General features: G+C 45.1%; 1 protein-coding gene across 5 annotated transcripts in view; it reads right to left on the bottom strand.

Annotated features, from left to right (window-relative positions):
- UNC79 (unc-79 homolog, NALCN channel complex subunit) overlaps window positions 1-22,272 on the bottom strand; it is a 210,975-nt gene that overhangs the window by 80,978 nt on the left and 107,725 nt on the right. For 3 of the 5 annotated variants that reach the window (XM_040975119.1, XM_040975118.1, XM_040975121.1), the window contains 8 exons: window positions 21,230-21,457; window positions 17,858-17,999; window positions 15,768-15,847; window positions 15,535-15,683; window positions 12,054-12,211; window positions 10,434-10,615; window positions 7,435-7,636; window positions 6,609-6,788 (listed from right to left, as the gene is read on the bottom strand). In XM_040975119.1, coding sequence (XP_040831053.1) covers window positions 6,609-6,788; window positions 7,435-7,636; window positions 10,434-10,615; window positions 12,054-12,211; window positions 15,535-15,683; window positions 15,768-15,847; window positions 17,858-17,999; window positions 21,230-21,457 — 1,321 coding nt within the window. Of the gene's footprint in view, window positions 1-5,170; window positions 5,237-6,608; window positions 6,789-7,434; window positions 7,637-10,433; window positions 10,616-12,053; window positions 12,212-15,534; window positions 15,684-15,767; window positions 15,848-17,857; window positions 18,000-21,229; window positions 21,458-22,272 lie in introns of all 5 variants that reach the window. The other 2 variants (XM_040975120.1, XM_040975122.1) reach the window with 1 other exon arrangement.

The following is a 22,272-nucleotide window of genomic DNA, read 5'->3' on the forward strand; positions in this document are numbered from 1 at the left end:
GCAGGGGTGGGGGGAAAGGAGAGGAATGGAGGAAATTTCTCTGAAGGCAAATGCTATACCTGACCCAATATTTACAACCCTTGTAGCATATAGAGCCGGATCTGACATACAGTAGATGTTTGTTGTTTGCAAATGTCCATTTCCATGTGTCAAATTCAAGTAAACTCTGTCTCTTATATGAGAGAAAATTTGATGGAGCAGGGAAACAGGAATCTTTCTCTGTGTAAGCTGACTCACTGACCCTTAGGTTGAACCAAAAACAATAGGGAGGAGCAGGAAGTAAGAGCGTCCTTCCACAAGCATACTCTGAATTTGACCCAAACAAGTGAGTGAAATGATAAGAAATGATAAGCCTGGGTCTGGGGTGGGCCAGATTGGGCTAGACTCCAGCACCCACTGGTGCTTGTCAGAACCAGGGTAGGTGTAGGATGGACTTGGTTGGGTCTCTGTCCCTACTAAGCCATGTGTGAGCTGTTTCTGGGTGTGGATCAGGCTTGGCTAGGCTGAAACATTCAACAGTAAAAATCGGAATGGGTTGAAGGCCAGTCAGGAAAGACTGCCAGGATAGGAGGTAGACTAAGTAGGGCTGGCCTATGGACCCACCAGTATGCGCAAGATCTAGCACTGGGAGAGGTTCTGATGGAGGAGCTTGGGAAACTCCTCTGTCGGGACATAGTCTCTGCAGGTGAGCGCAAGAACAACAATAGGGAGCAGCTTGGACCAAGACAGGAACAGTACCCATCGGCATACATTTGGCACAGGTCAGGGGCGAACCAAGCTGGGCCAGTTCATATCACCCCCTGGTGAATCTGAGCACCAGAATGGAGTGTGGGTCGGGCAGGGATAGGTCACAACAAAAGCCAGTTCATTGAGGGCCAGGACTGGAGCCAGCTGAGCTGGGCTAGGCTAGGATGTAGCCCCCATCAGCGTGAGTTGGAATTGGGGCTGGGCCGGACCCACCCAAGCTATAGTACCCACTGGTAAATGTTGAGGAGAGGTGGTCACAGCACCTAACCAGCACATGTGAAACCTCCGGGGGGTAGCGCAAAACTGGCAGGGGGAATGTGGAGGGCTCCCCTGCTGGACCACCACTCCCACTGGAGAGCATGAGTTGGGATGGGAGCAGACCAGACCAGGCTGGACAGGGCTACACCACCTGCTGACCTCATGTGGGCTGGATCGGGGAAGGTCAGACTGGGATGACTGTTCCTACTGCTGCATGCATAAGTCAGAGTGAGGGTGGGCTCTCTGTACTTTGCCACAGCATCAGCTGGCAGATGCTGGTATGTGTAGCAAACTGTCAAGTTAAACTGCAGAATCACCTGGTGAATGCAAGATCCAGGAGTGGGAGTGGACCCAGTGGGGCAACAGTGTGAGCACCTCTTTCTTGGGTTGCCACTCCAACTGGTAAGCCTAAGAACCAAGATTGGGGCAGGCATGGCCAGAAAGAAGTGGCACCCACCAGTAGGTGTATGGGCTGAATAGTGGGGTTGGTTGGGTTGAACTCAGCTCCAACGCCCACTGAGGTGTATGAGAGCTGCAAGGGATGTGGGACAAACTAGATGAGTCTGCTGTATATACTGGTAAGCATGGGAACCAGGGCAGGGGTTGGGTCTGGAGGGGGTTATTGTGGGTCGCTCTGACTAGGCTGCAGCTCCCACCACCAGTGTCTGTGAAGACCAAGTGTGTGGTGGACAGTATCGGGCTGCAACACCCACTGGTTTGTGTAAAAGACAGTGCTGGAGACAGAACTGACCCAACAATTTCAACCGCCAGCATGTACATAAGCTAACTGGGGTGATGGACTATGCCCGACCCTGTTTTGGCAAGCACACACAAGAACCAGATCTGGTATCACCTCAGATGAAGTTTCTATTGGAATACCTCCAACTAAATTGCTGGACTCAGAACCCCAACCATGGAGAGAGTTGCAGGTTCCATGGTCTGACTTTGGAGTTTATGTGTCAGAGCTGGGCCTCCTCAGTGGCTTAGACAGAGCAGTGAATAGCATATCCAGGTGCACATGGAGGTTATGGCAGTAAACTAAAGTCTGCAGAGGACACTTGGTACGACAACAGAGAATGGAGGACAGAACAAATTGATCAACTACCCTAGTCAAGTGCTGGCAGTGAATATCTGGGCAAACAGAGACTCTAAGATGGATTGTGTCAGCCAGTGGATTCTGGAGAGATTTCATTGTGCTTGCAGTGGCAAGATCGGCAGTAATTTGGAACTGTGGAACTATCAAAACTTCGTGAGCACGTCCCACATGGGGGGTCCTGGGGTGGTGTCAGGTGGCCACCCTCCATCCTGGGGTGCGGAGGCATCTGGGAGGCTGGTGTAGCTTTTCTCCTTGACTTCCCTGTTCCCCCAGATACAGAAAGCAAAAAAAAGAGAGAGAGAATGTGGAAATTGTGATCTCATCTACCTTCCTGTAGCCCTTGACCCTATCCACCCTAATCAACTATGTAAAAATCATCAAAAATAAAAATAATTAAAACTCTAAAAAATTAGAAATGATCAGCGAGATTGCATTCTACTCCTCGTCCCTCTGCCTCACTGATCCTCAGCTCATTCGCTCACAGCCATCCCATCGTGTGTCTGCAGCCACAAGGACATCTGGAAAGTGGGGTCCAGTGACTCTTCATGTCTCCTGTCTATGCCCCCACGATCCCACACCCTGTCACCGTGTGTTTGGTTTATCATCCTCATGAAAGCCCAGCTGAAAAAAATCACACTTTGCTTTTATGCAGAATTGTTGTAAGGTGACATTAGCTGATTTGCATAAAACCATCATTTATAATAAGGAGGAACTCTATATTTTTAAATTATTATTATATACCTACTATTAATCAGTTCATCATTCCGGGGAATGAAGGACAAGATATAACTATGCATTCTGTGTTCAGAGGGGTTGACAGTGTTCATTTGGTATTGTGCTGATATCAAAGGGGTCTTCCCAGAATTCAAAGAAAACACAAATTGTGAGGAAACTATGCACAGATTTCCATTTTTGTACCAAATAAGTGTATCTTTTAATTCCACTTTTGTACAAGCTTTCTAAAGGATCCTTGTAAAAGAACACAACTGCAGCATTAGATTTCATTGACCTTCAAATATCCAACAGCAAGATCTCTGGTTCTCAGAACAAATCCCAGATTAGCATCTGGAAAGATGATACAGATCATCAGTTAGGATGAAATAAAGGTGCTGAACTCTCCCAGCGTTTACCATGCCTGCTGTGTAAGGGAGCTGCCATCAACAGCTGGTGACCCTTGTCCCCTGGAAGGAGCCTCAGGGCCTCCTAGACAGTGAGAATGCCAACACACCTCTAAGGCCCAGTCATACCATTCTATGGATTTTACTTAGATATCTTTGATTTGACTCGTAAGAGTCACAGAGGAGCACAGCTCTTTTTAAATCTTACACAGTATATCTTCTATAGAAAATAGGATACTATGTTCTATTTGTTGCAGGTACCATGCAAAGGCTAAGATCAGAGAGTCATAAATTGTAAATCCAGCTCCAAAATGTTCAGCCCAAACAGAAATCCACACCAAGTCTTGCTGCCTAATTAAATAGCATCTACATGACTTCAATAACACGTCTGCACAGAAGCACTCATTATCTAGGCCAAACAAAAGTGTGTTCATTAAATAGCAAGTTCTTTAGCTTCCATTTAAACACCATCTTCAATCATCCCACACAATCTTATGATTAGCCTGGCAAGTCTTTGCTTCAAAGTTAAAACATTCAGTGTCCAGCAAATAATAATGTAAAAATGGAACACTCATTTAAAGTTGCTTTTGACTGAGCCAACTATTTCCTAATCTAACCGAATTTTGCTTATGATGATGGTGTTGCCTTTTGGGAGTTTTGGCTTCATATTGATTTTGGCTGTGTTATTAACTGCTCCTTTCCCACCTAGCCAAGAGGTTGGGATGATTACAGATCTGAACACTTTTCTTAACTTCAACATATGCACGTGCTCATTTTCCCACAAAGATGTGAAGCAACTATTTTGGTTGAATTATTAAAATGACGATAATAAAGTTATTAGTTTTAAAGAGATAAGCTGGAGTAAAATGAAGATACTTTATGAAATAGCATTAGGAAAATTTCAGAAACAGCCACCTGATGGGGAATGGGAAGACTTCACATTTGTTATGGAGTTTGAGATCTTCTCTTTAAACCGCAACATTGTACAGCCTTCAGTGATGTGTAAAATGAGGTGGAGGGACTCGGTCAAGTCTTTCTAGGGCTCTTGACTCATCGATTTTAGAAGAGAAAAGGCAAACTGGCCTCCATTTAAGTTTGCAATTATTCTTCTCTGCCTCTCCAGTCTCCCTCTCCTTTCCTTTTTAGAACACAAAACACCCAGCATCTTCTGAAGGCTCCTGGCTTCAAATTTTCCTTCTAACGGAATCAGGACCACCCTGAAAAGTCTATTTAAAAACTCTTCTCAAAGGAAAACCAAACGTTGCCCAGCAAGAAACAGGAGGTAATTCCCAAGTTTGGTACTGACAAATGAGCAGTGTCCAGGTCTTGGCTGTCTTCCCAGTGAGTCACAGCACCACGTCTATGAAGAACATTGCCCGTGACCTCCTGGTCTATGTCATCCAATCCCAAAGACACTTCATGATTAACTGTCATCTTCCACAGAATATCAAGTGATAGTTAACACCAGCCAATGCTGAATGGGATTCTATGGTTCCCCAAACAATGAAAACTCCTCTCTTGGAGAAACAGAAATGCATGTAGTTGCAAAGAATCAGGAATGGCCAAGGGATGAGTGAATGATGGTGGTTCAAATGTAGAACTTTATAAGATGTAAATGAAATGTATGTTTTTTTCTATAGCAGATATATATGAGCCAAATATTTCTATGTGTAAATACACATACAAATATAAGGACTATTTTCACATAGTTTTAGTCCTATTGGCTCTCTGGTGCATACTCGAATAATACGATGCTTCTTACTGGACCAAAGGTTGATGAGATCATAAATCAACTGCTAACAGTAAAACAGAAAAAGCTACCAATTCAAGGGCATCTGGGGTAAAACCCTTTTCAGTTTACCAATCCTCAGTGTATCACTGTGGTCCAGTTAGAGACACCATTTTGTCTGCCTTGTCTACCTGGGATAGACACTTGCACAGGAGTACCCACCTGGCGTCTGTTCAGGTGTCCCACCGAGAGCTGGAGCAGACTGCTCATGCCTGGTCAACCTCATAGCTTAAAAATCAACAACAACTCTATTTAAATAAACATCGTAGACAACTCGAGCCTAGAAAATACACTCAGTGGTAACTGCAGTGGACAACAGGGGCAAGCTGAGTCGTCTTACAGGGAAGTCACATCACATCAAAGATCTTTGTACAACAAAAGTTTCGTGATTTTATTTGAATCTCAAAAAACATCCTTCAGTGTTAATAGGTCTTAATCTTCAAAAGTTTCATGTGTCAACCACCAACAGCAAAAAATAAACTACATCTCAAAATCAATCAGTTAGATTATAAAAGAGCTGGAAACTCATAAAAACCATAAATCAGGTAGTATAGATTTTGATTTCTAAGATCTGAAACTGCTTTATCTGGAGCTTAGCACTATACTACAACAGGTGATTCTTAAATGTTTACTTGCAATTATTTTTGATCCCTGAAACGCTGGGTTACTGATGAATCAATGGGCTTTAATCCACTCTTTCCAAGTTCAAGATATCACATTTCCCTAGCTTTTCATAAGATAAAGGTGTAACAAACCAAATCGAACACTACTTGGTGATTAAAAATGTTCACATTACATAATGTTGTCTTTTCAAAAGACATCAATGAAAATGCAAGTCTTTCCACTTTTGAGAGGATAAAAAAATCCATGTGGACTGTTACTTTATTAACTTAACAGCAGTTATTCAAAAATTAATCACTTAATAAATTTCATAGGTCAATAATAATACATGTAAATACACTCATTAATATGGTCATTTAGTGACTGATTTTAAATTATTGGTCAATATTGTGCCTAGTCAATTGAAAAGTTAGGAGAATTTTTATCATCTTTAAAGGTGTGATACAAAGAAAGAATTTCATAAAACAAGCCTAAGCACTATTTTTAAAATTGGCAATGAAGCTTGTTTCTATTTATAAATTATCTCACAAAGTTGGGCAGAAATTCAACTCCTCTGCTAACTCAACTCAGCCAACAGCACCCACAATGAATGGAGTATTGGGGGCCAGAGTGGCTGCTTCTACCAGAAAGCTTAACTCCCAAGTTCAACCTCCTTAACTACCACGGGTCTTGTTGTCTGAGCCTCATCCAGAAAAACTTAAGCCATGAGGCTGGTACCAACTCCCAAATCCCAGACTTAGGGCCAAAGGTTCTTCTAAGTCTCCCACCAAGCAGCTGCTGCCTTCTGCATTTCAAAGCCATCTATTTCCATCAGGACTTTATTGACCACGGACCATTGGAAAAAGCCACCCATAGGCTGATTCTCTAGAAGATCAGCAATCCCTACCAGTGAGCACTACTCTGGCAACATGCCACAGGTAAGTCAGCCTCTGAAAGACACTGAATAGTCTTCATGGAAGGAGCGAAGGTGATACTCAACGGATTTTGGAGGTCAGGGTCTCGGGAAGGGAGAGTGCCCTCTTGGACTCCGCTGGCCCTTTCACACTGTCCCTCAGGGACCGCACGCTCTTCTGCCGGTTCCGAGCGAAGCGGGCCCTCTTAATCTTCCACAAGGCAGCATCGCTGAGGTTGGCCACGTTGGTCCTCACGGCAGTGATGGCTGTGCAGGAGGAATCAGAAAGGGGATCATGTTCCTTGACTGGCCAGGTAACGCAGCTATCTGAAACGATCCATCCAGGTATCATTTCAGAGTTAAAACATTGAAGTTGCTTAAAATCTTTCTGGATGCTTGAGTCCTCTGTCAATGATGAGTCTGATGTGTTTTAAAAAATGATAACTACTGTGTATAATGACCAGAACCTGTCCTTTTCCTGTTTAGATCATAAGACCATAAGAGTTAATTGTCTGATTTTGTTATTTCTGGACAGTTGAGGGACTAATGTCTTTTCCCCATCTAGCTAGAGCTGCAGGTAATGAGTTAATAAGGATGCAGGAGAAAGTTTGCAAAGTGCAAACACATCTTGCGTAACAGCTTACAAACATTACAAACATAACAGCTGACCACCGTTGGGGGACAACATAGTCTCACACGGTTATCAAAGGCCTTCCAGGAAATGAGAAGAGGTCTCACTTTGGAATGCCAGAATACACTGAACTCTACCCATGTCTATGGTTAAGATTTAATAAGGTTTTGATGAGTGGAAGACACGAGGTCAAGACATTCTCCCTGCGGTCAACTTGAATACCAAGCCTATTCTGCATTATCCAGCAAACACAACAGAAACTGGGACCATTGTTTCACTTACTTGTAGGAAAAGGAAATTCTTTGTTGCAATCCAAATGTAACTGAGCTTCCAGGGACAGGGTCTCAAACCTGTTGACAAAGAACTCCCAACTCAAGGCAGGGATGTCTTGCTTAAGAAAATGCAAGAGCAAAAGCTTGCTCAATATCGTGGGTCGGTCTTTCACCACAGTGTCAAACTGGAAATCAAGACAAAGACACAGACCCTAGGGAGAGGGAGAGAAAGGAATATCAAAGATAGACACCTAAGTGACTTCAACACTGACATGCTGTGCAAAGCCAGTGCAACAAGACCACCCTTGAACCCACACTGACAGTACAGCAATCCAACCCATCTTTCTGCCTACAGTTTTAGTAGCAAAAAAAAAAAAAAAAAAAAAAAAGGCAGAAGAGGAACTTCTCCTAATTGAGTTGTGATTCAGAAATCTGAACTAAATATAAGTTACTGGTTTTTAACATATTACATAACGACTGCTTAATCAAAATACCCTGAAACCCATTTTTTTCTTGTTTTTAAAACATTCACTTAATTTATCTGAAACACAGAATGAGACAAAGAAACACATGAGAGACAGACCCTGAGAGAAAAATCTCTTATTTTCTGGTTTACTCCCAAATGCCTCCAAAACCCAGCCAGGTTTGATAGAGTCTGGGAGCTGGGTATTCAGTGCAAGAGTCGCCCAAGGTGGCCTGGGGCATCACCACCACGCACTGCCTCACAGGGTGCATAAGGATGAAGCTGGACTCACACCTGGTGCCGACATTGATGAACCAAGCAGTGTCTTAACCATATCAGTGCCTGCCCCAAAGTTTTTAGTTTGCATCATTTCCACTAACAGAGACATACATTTGAAGATTTATTTTTCATTTACTTGAAAGACAGAGTTATACAGAGAGTCTTCCATCCACTGCTTCACTCCCCAAATGGCTGCCATGGCTGGGGATGGATCAGGATGAAACCAGGAGCCCAGAGCTTCTGGGTCTCCCACACGGGTGCACCCTGCTGCTTTCCCAGGTGCATTAGCAGGGAGCTGGACTGGAAGTAGTACAGGCTGGTCTCAAAATGTCATCTAGGTGGGATGCCAGCATTGTAAGCAGCAGCTGGATCCATCACTTCACAGTGCCAGCCCCAAGAAGCACATTCTCATACCTGCATTTTAGAAGGCAAGAGAAGATGACCTTTAAATTCCCTCCCAGTTTTAAACTTCATGCTTTTATAAGAAAGGTCACCTTTTCTTCTCGAGATGTGAATGGAACATAGGATGCTAAAAAATTGTAGTTGGAGTGGATTGTACATCTCTTTCTCCAGTGCATGAGTCTACCACTCTGCCTCTTCTTAGCAGGATGAAATTTAAAAATTGACATTCAGGGGCCGGCATGGTAGCAAAGCAGGCTAATCCTCTGCTGTGGCACCAGCATCCTGTATGGGCACTGGTTCGTGTCCCAGCTGCTACACAACTGATTCAGCTCCCTAGTATTGGTCTTGAAGGGTAGTGGTGGCTGGCTTAAAAGTTTGGGCCCTTGCAGCCATGTGGCAGACCCAGAAGAAGCTCCTGGCTTCAGAGCAGTCCCGGTAAGAACAGGGACTTTTTCAGGAGTCAGTGTTCACACTGCCACTTGCTAGCTATGTGATTCTGGAAAAGTTACTTAAACTTTGTAAGCCTCAGCTTCTCTATCTGCATCATGAGAACACTTAAAAGGCTACTGTGGTGATTAAATGAGATAATTTGCAATGGGACATTTTTTAATACACCGTCCTGCCAATATAGAACCTAACTGACAAATGTCAGCTCCTACTTTGATGAAATAATAATGAAATTTAAAAAGTCATGGATAAATATGAAAAACAATAAATCTGGATTTTGCAGGTTCTGGTCTCGGTTCTCTCACTAGTTCACTTTGCATCCCAGAGCAGGCGCAGTGGAAACGTGGGTTAACCCATCCTCTATAATGCTGGTATCCTGCCCTACAGTGCCAGTTCTAGTACCAGCTACCCTGTTTCTGATCCAGCTTCCTGTTAATGTGCTTGAAGAAGCAGTGGGAGGTAACCTAAGTGGTTAGGTCCCTGTCACCCATCTGGGAGATCCAGATAGAGTTCCTAGCTTCTGGCTCCTAGTCACTAAGACAATTTGGGATGTGAACCAGTGGATTAAAGATCTCTGTCTCTCTTTGTCACTCTTTCAATTACATAAAATAAATTTTCATGATAATTTACTTTGTATCCTTTGATAAGTCACCTTAGGACTTGATTTCTCAATTACAAAATAAGGATGCCAGGCAAGGCATAAAAAACAACTCTGTCCTGGTCCTACAGTTGATTTTTCTTTGGCTTTCATTTGTCAGTAGACTATTTACTTTCTCAAGTTTAATACTGATTAACAATACACAATTAATAAAATATTGATAAGCTATGTCATTTCTCTAGTCTCAATTGACAGGGCTTTCAGCCCAGGAAGCAGCCAAATATGGCAGAAAATAAACCAGCCTAGTCTCAAACCTGCCCCCTCTGTAGCACACACAACTGTACAAATGTGCCATCAACCCAGAGACAAAGAAGGAAAACAAAGTACCAATAAACAAAAGAAGGAATCGTTTGCTATCGTGTAGTTTTGCGATGGTTTTTATTCCAATTTGAAAATTCCACTGTCATCGTCATCTATGTCACATGTGTTTCTGTGATGCTGCAATCAGATGCCTGTGTCCCTCCCAGAGGTCATCACCAGGGTGATGGTCCCAGGAGACAGCCAGGCCACACGGACAGAACCTTTGGGAGTGACCTTAGGGTCACCAGAAAGAGGCACCAGGCACAGCGGATGATCCCACCTGTGATGAAGATCAATCTATGCCCCATGCCCCTTGATCCAGCCTTCAGCACTGCGAGAAGTTAAACTACCCAGTCCATGGTACCATATGGCAGCCGGCCGGACTGACCACACCACATGGCAGCTCTACAGTTTAGTGGCGCTGACACTGACCACGTGCAGAGCACACACCACACGTCACCTGCAACGCGGGCCTCTTGATGGTGTCGAGCAGCAGACCAGCCCTGGTGGCTACCGCGGGGTTGACATCCTCCACAGCTGTCAGGAAGCAGCAGAAAGCATGAGCCAGGGAGTACTTCAGCAGGTGGTTTTTGGTCACTGAGTGAATGTCCAGAAATCTACAAATCACAGCCACTTTTTCCACTGCAGTGACAAATACAGAGGACAGTATTATTAGGATATATGTATGTATGTATATACACAAGGAGAGACAATATACATGAATAGACAGATGATAGATAGATAGATAGATAGATAGATAGATAGATAGATAGATAGATAGACAGATAGATAAATAGATAGATAGATAGATAGACAGACAGATAGATAGATAGGGTCTGAGAGCTGACCCTTCTCAGAACAAGCTAACTTCAACACTGAAAGGGAATCCGCAGGGCACTGTCTCTACTGTCCCATCTCAGTACAGCAGAGATCACTTTTACTCATACAGTGCTCTTCTGCCACGTCTCTGCCCATTTCCAGGGCGTTCCACAGAGGCTGCACCACTGCAGAGAGCAGAGATCAGCCTGGTTCTGGGCCCCCAGTCCCTACTTCACTCTCACTAGGTCATCATGTGAAACGACAAAATCCAGATAGACTCTTATCAGAGCTATAGAAACTGCACATGTCTTCCACGATATGAATAGACCTATGCTTGCCAGAGTTCTGATTATTCTGCAAGTCTCTGTGCTCCATCACTAAGTAAGGGAGACTGATGTAAAACGCGAAGATGAATCATTTCAAACTCTTGACTTCAAAGTCAAGTTGACTGAAAGAGTTGAGGAAGGAACAACTATAACAGAAATGTCATATAAAACCTCTACTCTAATGAGGTACAGACACTTGTAGAATGCTTTGGGAGATCCAGGGATAAAGAAACCACTGTCTACTAAGGTAATTTTCATCTCAGCAAAAAAAAATTTAAGACAACAAAACATGGGGAACTGTGGCCTATGTCACATGACCTTGCTTGCTGCACCTGTCCTACAAGACAGGAGGCTCAGAGAACACCCACAGGTCCCTCTTCACCAACTTACTCTGAGAACCTGCCATGTGGACACTCTGCAGTCAGCCCCGTCGCTGTGCCAGACTCAGTCCCTGATGCCGTGATGGTAAGAGAGGACAGCAGCAGGTCTCCAATCTCCTGCAACTACCTGGAGGGCTTGTGAAAATCCACATAACTGGCTCAGCTCACCCCTGCTTCAGTCGATTTAGGGTTGGACCTGACAACCGACTTTGTCACAAGCATTGCCAGCATCTGTGGTGTAAGTAACCTCATAGGATGGCCACATTATGGATTGCCCAAGCAGAGACCTTTCTGGGAGCAAATGAGGGTGCAGTTGATTGTGACACCTGTACAACAGGCATAGAGTGGGGTTACCCTAGGCAAGCCTGGGCAGCATCATCCTACCTCAGGACCACTCTGCAGAGAAAGTTCAGCTACACAGACCCACAGAGAGCACCATCCAGCAGAAGGATGTCCTTTTGCAGGAGGGGAGGAGAAATACGGCCACACATGGGCGAGCGTCAGGACTGCACACCTGCTTTCCGAAGAGATTTTTTTAAGCTAATAGAGAAGTACCTGCTTCAAACCTCATCTTCCAGTCTTTGCTGTTGAAGTTGCCATTGATGATTGCCCAGAAGATATCAGCACCATGAGGAAGTGACAGCGCATGCAGAAGGAGAGGGACGGCCAGTGAAGACAGCTGGGAGAACTCGGACTTGAGTACTCTCCACAGGCTGGGGGTGAGGAATGGCACAGAGGTTAAGGTCATCGCCACCTTGCCAGAAACGTGACCCTCTTCTCTCCAGGAACAGGTGGTCTACAAGGATGCTTGTGGAAAAAATCCCGCTCATCTACAAAACCGTCACCCTTTGACAAACCTGCCCGAGGCTCTGCTGATACAGACAAACACCACTTAATACAGTGAACCTAGATCTCATAAAATCAGCTGTATAAAACCCAAGTGACTTAAGAACATATCAAACTAATATTAGACATGTCACCACAATAGGATAAGTGACTCTTTACATTTTTTTTTCTGATAGTGAATATCTTGGAAGTTCTGGTTCTGTCTGCCTGGCAGGCATTTTCCTTTTATTAGGGCAAAGAGCAACTCCTTGTCTATTATTACCAGCATCTTGGTCAACTGACAATGCTGTCAGTCAAACTCCCCCACCTTCCTTCTCACAAGGGAGAACAAAAAATATAGATTGATCAAAGAACATAATTGCCCTGGGGAGTGATTAGTCCAGGAGTGGGCATGTGCTGCCTGCTTGGGCATGCCAAAAGCCCTTTCCCAGGGACTGGTATGGACTAGGGGAAACAGGTCTCTCTCTCTCCTTCTTAAATCTCAGCAACAGAGGGCAGTGTCCATCCAGGGCTATCAACGGCCCTACTGACATCCCTCTGGAAGAAAGCCAACACTGAACTAACCAGTCAGCATGTACTTCCATCTAAGAAGCCAGCAGTAACTGGTCCAAGTGATGAAGAGGGCAGTGGGAAGAGGGGTGGAGGGGAGAGAGAGAGAGAGAGAGAGAGAGATCTGATAATGTTTTGGTTGAGGATTCTATTTTTTTTTTTAAATCTGTTTATTTTACTTGAAAGTCAGAGAGGAGAAGAAGCACAGTGTAAGATCTTCCTCCTGTTGGTTCACTCCCTAAATGGCTGCAATGGCCAGAGCTGGGCTAGTCTGAAACTGGGAGCCAGAAATTTCTCTCAGGTCTTCCACATGGATGCAGGGGCCCAAGAAGTTGGGCCATCCTCCACTGCTTCCCCAGGCCATTAGCAGGGAGCTGGATCTGAAGTGGAACAGCCAGGATTTAAAGGAGCACACATACAGAGTGCTGCATCAGAGGATTAACCTGCTTTACCACTGCGCCAGCCCTTCCTGGGAAGTATTTTACACCTCAGCAGACTTAACTCAATCTCACAGATTCCACTATGATCTGGGCACATTTTAGTAGTACTGGTTTCAAAATCTTTGGTCAATTATTTAAAAAATTTAAAAAATTGGGCTTGGCGGCGTGGCCTAGTAGCTAAGGGCCTCACCTTGAATGCACCGGGATCCCATATGGTCATCAGTTCTAATCCCGACAGCTCCACTTCCTCTCTATCTCTCCTCTTCTCTGCTAACTTTGTTATTAAAATAAAATAAAATCTAAAAAAAATTTATTTAAGAAATGTTTTTGCTTGTTTTGTTCTTGTTTACTATTGGTTAGCTTGTGTCCTGTTTGGTTTCATGATTAATATCAGAATCAGCTTGTGAGACTGAAAAGCTCATAAAACACAGTTCAAAGATGCCAAGAACCACCCACAAAGCAACTCCTTACAGAGAACACAGGCGGGCACAGGTCACCGGGGGCTTTACTTCTCAGATGACATTCCAGAACCAGAGAAACAAGAGAATAATTTCCAAACCCTGAATACTTTACCTGAATGCACATGAACAAACAAGGGCCTAATCCCAACCAGCCATTAGCAACAGAAGTGCTCAAAACGTGGAGCCAGTTATGGTACCACATTAAGTCCCAGGAAGCAGGGCGAGGACAGGGGCCCTGCCTGCTGCCACTTAGTCTAATTGAGGCAAATACCCTTTTGTTAGCAGCTGCACGCTCTCCTGCCTTCCCAGGCTGGACTTTACCATCTGGTCCTTTCTTCCAGCCTCTCCTCTAACCTTTCCCCCCAGGCTGCGATGATGTTCACATTTTGTCCGAACAGTCCTGGAGGTCCACTCCCAGTTTTATACATGTCTGGCATTTCTCTTCATCTAGCACAGAACAGGTATCCACATTCCTAAAGCCCCCACAATGTCCTCTTTGCCTGGCCCAAAACATGGCAGTGCCCAAGGGTCTCTCTTTCCTCCACCCTTTTCCTAGCAAAACACAACTCTGACCCTGTCCACATCTGATTTTCACACATGGTTCAATAAGGTCCTCCTCTCCAAGTCGCCTTGCGTGAATCCTAAAGCTAGTTCTCCAGTATCATATTCCAGGACTCCTCTAAAACCACAACCTGTAGCAAAAAAAAACTAACCATGGTCCCTCCTAAGCACATTTTGGCCCCTTCTTGCCAACTCTGCTATCTGTTTGCTCCTGACATGCTCACTGTCCAACCAAAGGCCCTCTACTTCTCAGGCAATAAAAATCCATCATTCAAACGGTGTCTGCCCCACAGCCTTGCTCTTTTCAGTTCTCCCACCTTATCACTGCAAACAGAAAGTCACTGGTTACATTCTCTGGGGACTAACAATGACTTATGAAGGCACAGGGTAACCATGCATCTTAGAAACCCAAGACCTTCTGCGTGGAGAGTACTATGAAGGTGGGCCAATCTGAGTAACAGCTTCGATGGCCCCTTCTGCCTGTATAATATTCATCACCTTCCAAACTACACTGCAAATTCCCAAGGTTCCTGAAATAATATCATATGCAGAAAGTCCTGATTATATGTATTAAAGTAAATAAATGAACAAAACTAGCAAAGACCAACAGAACCTCAACTTGGCTTTGTTATTAAGTTAACATTACTCAACTCACTCTCTTACAAATTAAAATGAGGATAATATTTTTCTAACTTACTTTCAGAAAGACTGCTATTAGTTACTTCAAGGTTCCTAGGTAGAAAAGTACTGTTAATCTGGGGCAATATTTCATTAGTGTTCTCAAATGCTTTAGCAGTCTCTAAAATATAACTTACTAGATCATATAGGGAAGGACTTTATATTGTCTATTAGCAGCTCTATTTTCTGCAGGGAAAAAAACTAAACCCTTATTTAATTATCCCAAGTAATTGTTGACTTATTAGCTGTTGACATTTGTCTACAATATGCTGTATTCTTAAGCCACCTAACAATCAAAAGCTCTAAAATAATCTTTGTTTTACCTTTTTTATTCCTATAATATTTAGCAAATGAGCATTATATGTTCTCATTTGTATACTTACATCCCTGTATGATAATGAAGCTATCTTGGCTAAGAAAAACAAACCAAATGCACTAGTAAGACTCAATGTAACATTCTTTCATGACTACAGCCTAAAGCAAAATATAAGAAAAACATACCTTGCAATCAACATGTGGTCCTGAATGTAGGCCAGAAACTGGGGGTGGTCTTTCCTAGCAATGTATAGACACTCTCCATGCAAGCAGAGGATCTTCAGGCAACTGAGCATATTAAAAAGAATGTCTGGCTCTTCAAACTTAGCCATTTCCTATGCAAAGAATCACACAGTTAATGGGAGATCCAAAGCATGAATGCCACCAAACCAAATAGTCAAAGATTTCAGACATTATACCTGGAAAATGGTATAGATTAGTCTCAACGTTACAGGAAGTTGCTGGTAGCAAAATTTTCTTTCAGTGTCATTCTTTATTGCTGTCAAGAAATAATTACACAAAGGTTAATGAAACTCCTTTTCTCCACCCTTCATCAACTGAAAAATGAAGGATGTATCTTAAAGTGTGTAATATTTGTATTTATTCTCCAAATCAACAAACAGCCCTTCCACAAAACTTTTTGAAGGTAGGACTCTAAGGCTCTATTTTTTGCTGGACAATCCATATAAAATTCAGATGTCTTTTTTTTAAGACTTATTTTTATTGGAAAGTCCGATATATAGATGGAGGAGAGACAGAAGACAGAGAGGAAGATCTTTCATCCGTTGGCTCTCTTCCCCAAGTGGCCGCAATGGCCTGAGCTGAGCTGATCCGAAGCCAGGAGCCAGAAGCTTCTTCGGAGTCTCCCATGTGGGTGCAGGGTCCCAAGGCTTTAGACCATTCTCCACTGTCCTCCCAGGCTGTTTGCAGGGAGCTAGACAGGAAGTAGGGCCGTCAAGATTAGAACTGGCGCCCATATGGGATCCTAGCACATGCAAGGCGAGGACTTTAGCTGCTAGGCTACTGCACCTGGCCTATAATTCAGACATCTTTAGCCCCTTGGGGCATCCCAGCCAGCCCCACACTCCTGTGGGTCACCAGTTCTGCTGCTTCCTAAGCCCTGGAGCTTGACTGGAACACACTTTGCTTAGAGAAAGAGAGCAACACAAGTATTAAAGAGAGGTATTCAGGGGTTGGCACTGTGGCACAGTGAGTTAAACCAGCATTTGTGACAGCAGCATCCCATCTGAGTGCCTGTGTGAGTCCTGGCTGCTCCAACTCGAATGCAGCTCCCTCCCTGCTGACATGCCTTGGAAAGCAGTGGAAGATGATCCAAGTGCTCAGACCACCAACATAGGAGACTAGATAGAATTCCAGGTTTCTGGCAACCTCAGTTACTAGGGCCAGTTGTGGGGCTGTGCCAGTGGATGGAATGTCTCTTTCTCTCTAACTCTGTCTTTCAAGTAAACAAATTCATAAAAAGAAGAGAGGTACTCAGGTCACATTGGCAACTACAGAGGGCTGAGCTCACAGACTTACACAATAGGCCTGGGTAACAGGCTGGGGAGTGTTTTGGAGAAGTTGAGCATCTTCAGCTGAGTACAATGACTGGAGGTGTTCTCCTGCTATGAGAAGCCCCGAAACCCTCCACAGTGGGAATGGCAGCACACTTACTGTCTAGGAGGTGCGCCAGAGGAGGTGACTCACACGTGAACCTCATTTAAGAGTGAGGCTAAACTGCCTTCACATCAACACTGTATGTTCTGGGCTTGTCGAGGATCAGTGGCAGCCAAACCTGCTGGGTCTACATATTCAACAGCTGACCATGGAATCTCCCACCCAGTGGCACTTGGCTCTGCTTTGTCTCAGGTGAGTTTATTCAGTAGCAGATAGAAGTGATCACTCTAACAGGTGTCAGGCTTCTAAATGCAGAAAAGGGAACCGCTCAGGCAGGAGGGGAGGTCACTGAACTGGACAGTGTCCCATCCAAGGAGCACCCCTTGGTTTTCTGACAGCACAGCTTGGGACCCATGTCTGAAGGTAGGATCCCGGCTGTGAGCAACAAGGAACACAGACTACGGGTGAAAAGTCAACAGAGTTTCTAATTGTGTCCCACAGGACAGCATGAACACCAGTTACGCTGCTCCAGCCCAGAATGCCCCACCGTGGTTATAGTCCCATGCAGTTGGTGAGACCTAAAGCACCCTTGCCCAAAGCCCATGCAGCCTCCCCTCATAGCCACCTCTTTCTTCAGCGAGAACACAAGGCTGGGCAGGTGGGGTGGTGATGTTTCCTACGCCAACACGATGGGTTGGCATCTATGAAACACCTCTGCTGCCAGAAACACATGTGGGAAGCAGTGTCTCCACCCCCAGAGCGGCTGGGTGGCACCAGGACATTCTGAGGAAGCCCAGTCTGAAGTTGCCTGAGTCCATTTGTACCTAAGCAGCCAGGGTTCAGAACCTGAGGCCCGGCCGCAGCGTTGGAGAGGCGGGGGCTGCCCACCTACCAGCAGGTTCCGTGGGTGCGGCGCGGCTGCCCGGGTTCTCCCCGTGCCTGCCTGTAGGGTTCTCCTCCTCCTCTCCTTCAGGGCCTACGATGAACTCTGGTCTGGAAGAGAGGAGACTGTCTTCAAGGCTGTCTGTGGGTTCCTGAAATAGATGCAACAAGCAGCCAGATGAGCAGCCCTCGAGGGACACAAGCCGTCGGGCTCAGATCCACAGAGACCAGGACCTTCCTGCTCTGCCCCTGGCCCCATCTGGGCCAGAAGAAGGCAGGGGGGCCACCTCGCAGAAGCCCTGAACTCACTGCCAGCCCACTGAGAGCCAGTCTCTCTCAGCGGGGGCTGCCACATTTGCTTTCAACTGAAGCAATGTGGGAAAACACAACGTAGTTGGATCTTCCCACGGGTGCTTTCTCACCTCCACTCTAATCCCTAGCACCCATGTCCCACTCACCAAGTGACTCCCACACATGCACATTTTGTTCAGTAACAGAATTGAGAAAGGAAGGAGGAACAAGAGAGTCCTGGAGATACATTAAAATACAAATATTGGCCATCCAGGGAAGCCGGACTTTGAACAGCAAGAAATTACTATCCCACAGGATAACAAGTGCTCATCAGCAGGTGGGTGGACAACAGTGCGTGGTCTACACACACACAGTGGCCAGCAGGTGGGTGGACAACAGTGCGTGGTCTACACACACAGTGGCATGTTACTCAGTCTTCAAAAGGAAGGAGATTCTGGTTCAGACTACAGCACGGATAAGCCTGGGGGATGTTTTGCTCAGTGAAATGAGCCAGTCCCCAGAGGGTCACCACTATATGAGTATCTACAGTTGTCACACCCAAAAAACAATGTGAAACAGTGGTTGTCGGGCACCAGGGGGAGAAAGAAAACTGCTATTCAAGGCATGCAGTTTGTCTTATTCTACCTTTCCTCTTAGACTCCATCTTCAAACATCCTCCTTTAAAAATGTCCTCTTCTGGTGACTGTTTTAAACAGTAAACATTTTTTCAAGCATGACTTGAGGGTCAGCTCAAAGAGAGCAGGGGACAAAGACCAAGGGGATACAAGAAGACCCGAGGCAGAAGGAAAGCAGGGCAGGCCAGCCCTGTGGCTGGGAGAGCTCTGAACGCCTTCGCTGGTCGCTCTGGCCCAGTGCTGGGATCATTCAGGAACAAATGCTCGGTTGCCCCGGACTCTCGTCCTGTACTTCCGCTGACAACAGAACAGTTCAGGTGGCCAGGACACACCGCAGGGACCAGTGTGCTACGGCACAGGCCTCCTGTAAGGATGGACTTGAGAGAGGAAGATGGATCTCTGAGCTTCATCTCCAAGTATGTATGAAGCACAGGACAAACCTCCAAAGCCTCCCGGGGAAGGCCCTCATGAGAAGCCGAGCCCGTGTTGGCACAGTACCCTTGGACTCCCCGGCTTCTGGAACCAGCAGTCAGGTCACCTTCTGTTTTCCATCCACACAGTTTCAGAAAGCACGGTGGGGTTTGTTTTGGTGACTCGGTTTCCCTACCTTCCCGCCTGATCCTGTCCTGTTCATGGGGTGGTGTCAGTATTGGAGGCAGAGGACAGGGTTCAAGAGACCCTCACCCTGACTTATCACCCCCGCTGCCTGTGGCCACTTCCTCAGCTGAGTTTGTTCTCAAACAACTGATGCCTGGGACCAGCCTCAGTTCCTTCCCAGTCTCCTCCCTCCCCAGGGCACCAAACACAAACCCCAATGTCAGGATCCCCAGGGCACTTCTCAGTCCTGCCTCTCTCCTCACTTCTGAATCTGGCATGACTGACAGCCTTGGTCATTTCAAAATGATCACCCCTAGAGCCCAGCTCGCCTTGGTTTCTGAGCTACTCGGTATTCCTCTGCATCTTGGCTGTGATCAATTTAGTTCTGACCTCTTCCCCCTTCTTCCCTATTACATGGGCACTTCCCAGAATTCTAGCCTTTGCTCTCTCCCCCTTTTCCTGCACACATCCTACCATAACATGACCATGGACTCCAAATGTTTGTCTCCTTCTGATCGTTCTTGTGAGGTTTCCACTTGAATGCCTAAAAGGCACCCCAACTCACTATGTCCAAATATGATCACCATACAATCCACTTCCAAAAAAAACCAATCTTTTACAATTGCAGTAACATCATCTGTAAATGGCAACATTATCAACTCCAGCTCCCAAGAGAAAAAAAAAAGTTACTGTCTTTTTACACCAACACATTGTCAAGACCTGAGGTGCTATTGAGTCTCCTTCCTACAGTATCTTCCAGACTGACCCCTTCTCCATGAGCACTGCCACTCCACGGGGGTGGCCCGCCTAAATTCATCCCTGGGTCACTGGACTAGCTCTTATACTTGACCCTGCTCATTCAACCCTTTTAGTCTATCTACTCCACTTGCACTGTATGTTTCTCCAATTGGTGGAACTCATCTCTCTGCTGAAAGTTTTTCAGAATTCCCTCATTGAGACATAGTCAGAACCCAAACTAACTCATTTTGTGAATACAAAATTGGGTACACCTTTCCAAACTGAACTTTCACTACCTTCTGGTCCTTTTCGCGGCCTTAGTCACATGGAGCCACTTAAACTTTTCTGAGTACATCCTCCTCTTCCATCATCTATACAGAGAGAGTTCTGGGTCCGACGGCCTCTTCCCTCCACTTCTTTTCATTCACTCCTCATTCAGGGAAGAGCTCAGCTGGCCTTCCTGTCCCAACACACCTTCAAGCTAGCTCTACTGTCCCTTCCCCGTATTCCTATAATTGCCCTGGCCACTGACTCAGATAATTCAAGTTCACCTACTGTGATGGTATCAGAGTATTTCAGGGATGTGTGTGCCTAGCTTCTTCTTTATGTAAGACAAAGAAAAGCCAATATCTGAAGTAGGTAAAATATGGCATATATTATCTGTTTCACTTCAGACAATTTTCTGGGAAAGCTGAGTGGGAAAGAAGTAATAAGAAAAAAGGAATGAGAACTTCTGACTGCCAAGGAAGTTGATGGGTTTTCCAAACTGAAGCCCCCTTGGAATTCTCAGTGTCCACGCGCAATTTGCAAAAATTTACTTAAGATTTGTATGTGTATCCTATAGTACTTACTGGTATTTAAATCTTGTAAGACGATACTGTGATCCAAGTTGTTGTAAAGATAACAGGAATTTTTGCATGCATAAACACTGCAGGACTGAGGACATTACAAACCTAACTCAAGCCACCTAAGAGCAGGAGCCTGAGTTGACAGAGCCACAGGGCAAACTTTCTTCCAACACAGAGTCAGGCATAAAATACTGGAGCAAGTGACTCCACTGCAGCAGCTCCCACAGACTTCATCACTGTTACACATGCACATTGCAATTCTTCAACACTTACCACCAGCCGGCTCTCTTCTTTGGGAGCTAGTCTCTCCAGGAGTTCACAAGCAAGCTGATAGCAGAGAATACTCAACTGACAGAGGTTACACTCGACCGCTTTTTCATCCTTCTGACAGGTATGAGAGCCCCCCCAAGGGGCTTGGAAGACATTGTTTATGATAGAAATGATGTCCTTTGACAAGTTGTGCTCTAAACCCATCGTGATTCCATCATCTTGTAATTCCATCTGGAAGCCAAAAAAAAAAAAAAAAAGGACAAAAAAAAAAAAAGAAGAAGGAGTTTGGTCCTTGTGTCCAATATTTCACTGGTATTTGACTTGGGGACAACTTTCCTAACTGAACACGTTTTTAAATTGTTTTAAGAAGATGTTAGCATTCAAGACTATCAGTATACCTTGCTTGCCACAGATTCTTCCAGTGAGTCAAAGCATCAGCAATTACTTTAGGACTTTTACAGAGTTAGTTTTCAAACTCCTCACTTCATGAGATTTGACACATTTCTTAAAAGGCTTCTCCTCGCCTAGCAGACAGATCTTGGTTTCTAAAACATCATTTTCCATTAAAAGGAACCATGGATAATCCCTGGGAAGACACTAGGAAAATAAGAGCCCGGAACATCTTTTCCTACCAGAAATTAGGAAAGTGCTCCGAGAGCTTGCAGCCATGTCAAAGCAGTGCAGTGGTCACTCTGCAGGGACGACCACTGGCCAGATACTCCACACTACGAGCATCAAATCAACTAATCCTAGTAACAGGGGACAGCCCACTAAGTCAAGGTCCACAGGTGCATGGGAAGACAAGCAGAGAAATAAACAAACTCTCTCCCCTCTTAGACTATCAGCTAATGAAGTTAGAAGAAATTAGGGAATTAGAAAATTGTTATTGAGGCTGGCACAGTGGCTCCACCTGCAGCACTGGCATCCCATATGTGCACTGACTCAAATCCTGGCTGCTCCATTTCCTGATCCAGCTGCTTGCTAAAGGCCTGAGAGAGCAGTGGAGCATGGCTCAAGTCCTTGGGCCCCTGCATCTGCATGGGAGA

The sequence above is a fragment of the Ochotona curzoniae genome, unplaced genomic scaffold (assembly GCF_017591425.1).
Source record: "Ochotona curzoniae isolate NIBS_2020 unplaced genomic scaffold, NIBS_Ocur_1.0 contig_2688, whole genome shotgun sequence".
NCBI lineage: Eukaryota > Metazoa > Chordata > Mammalia > Lagomorpha > Ochotonidae > Ochotona > Ochotona curzoniae.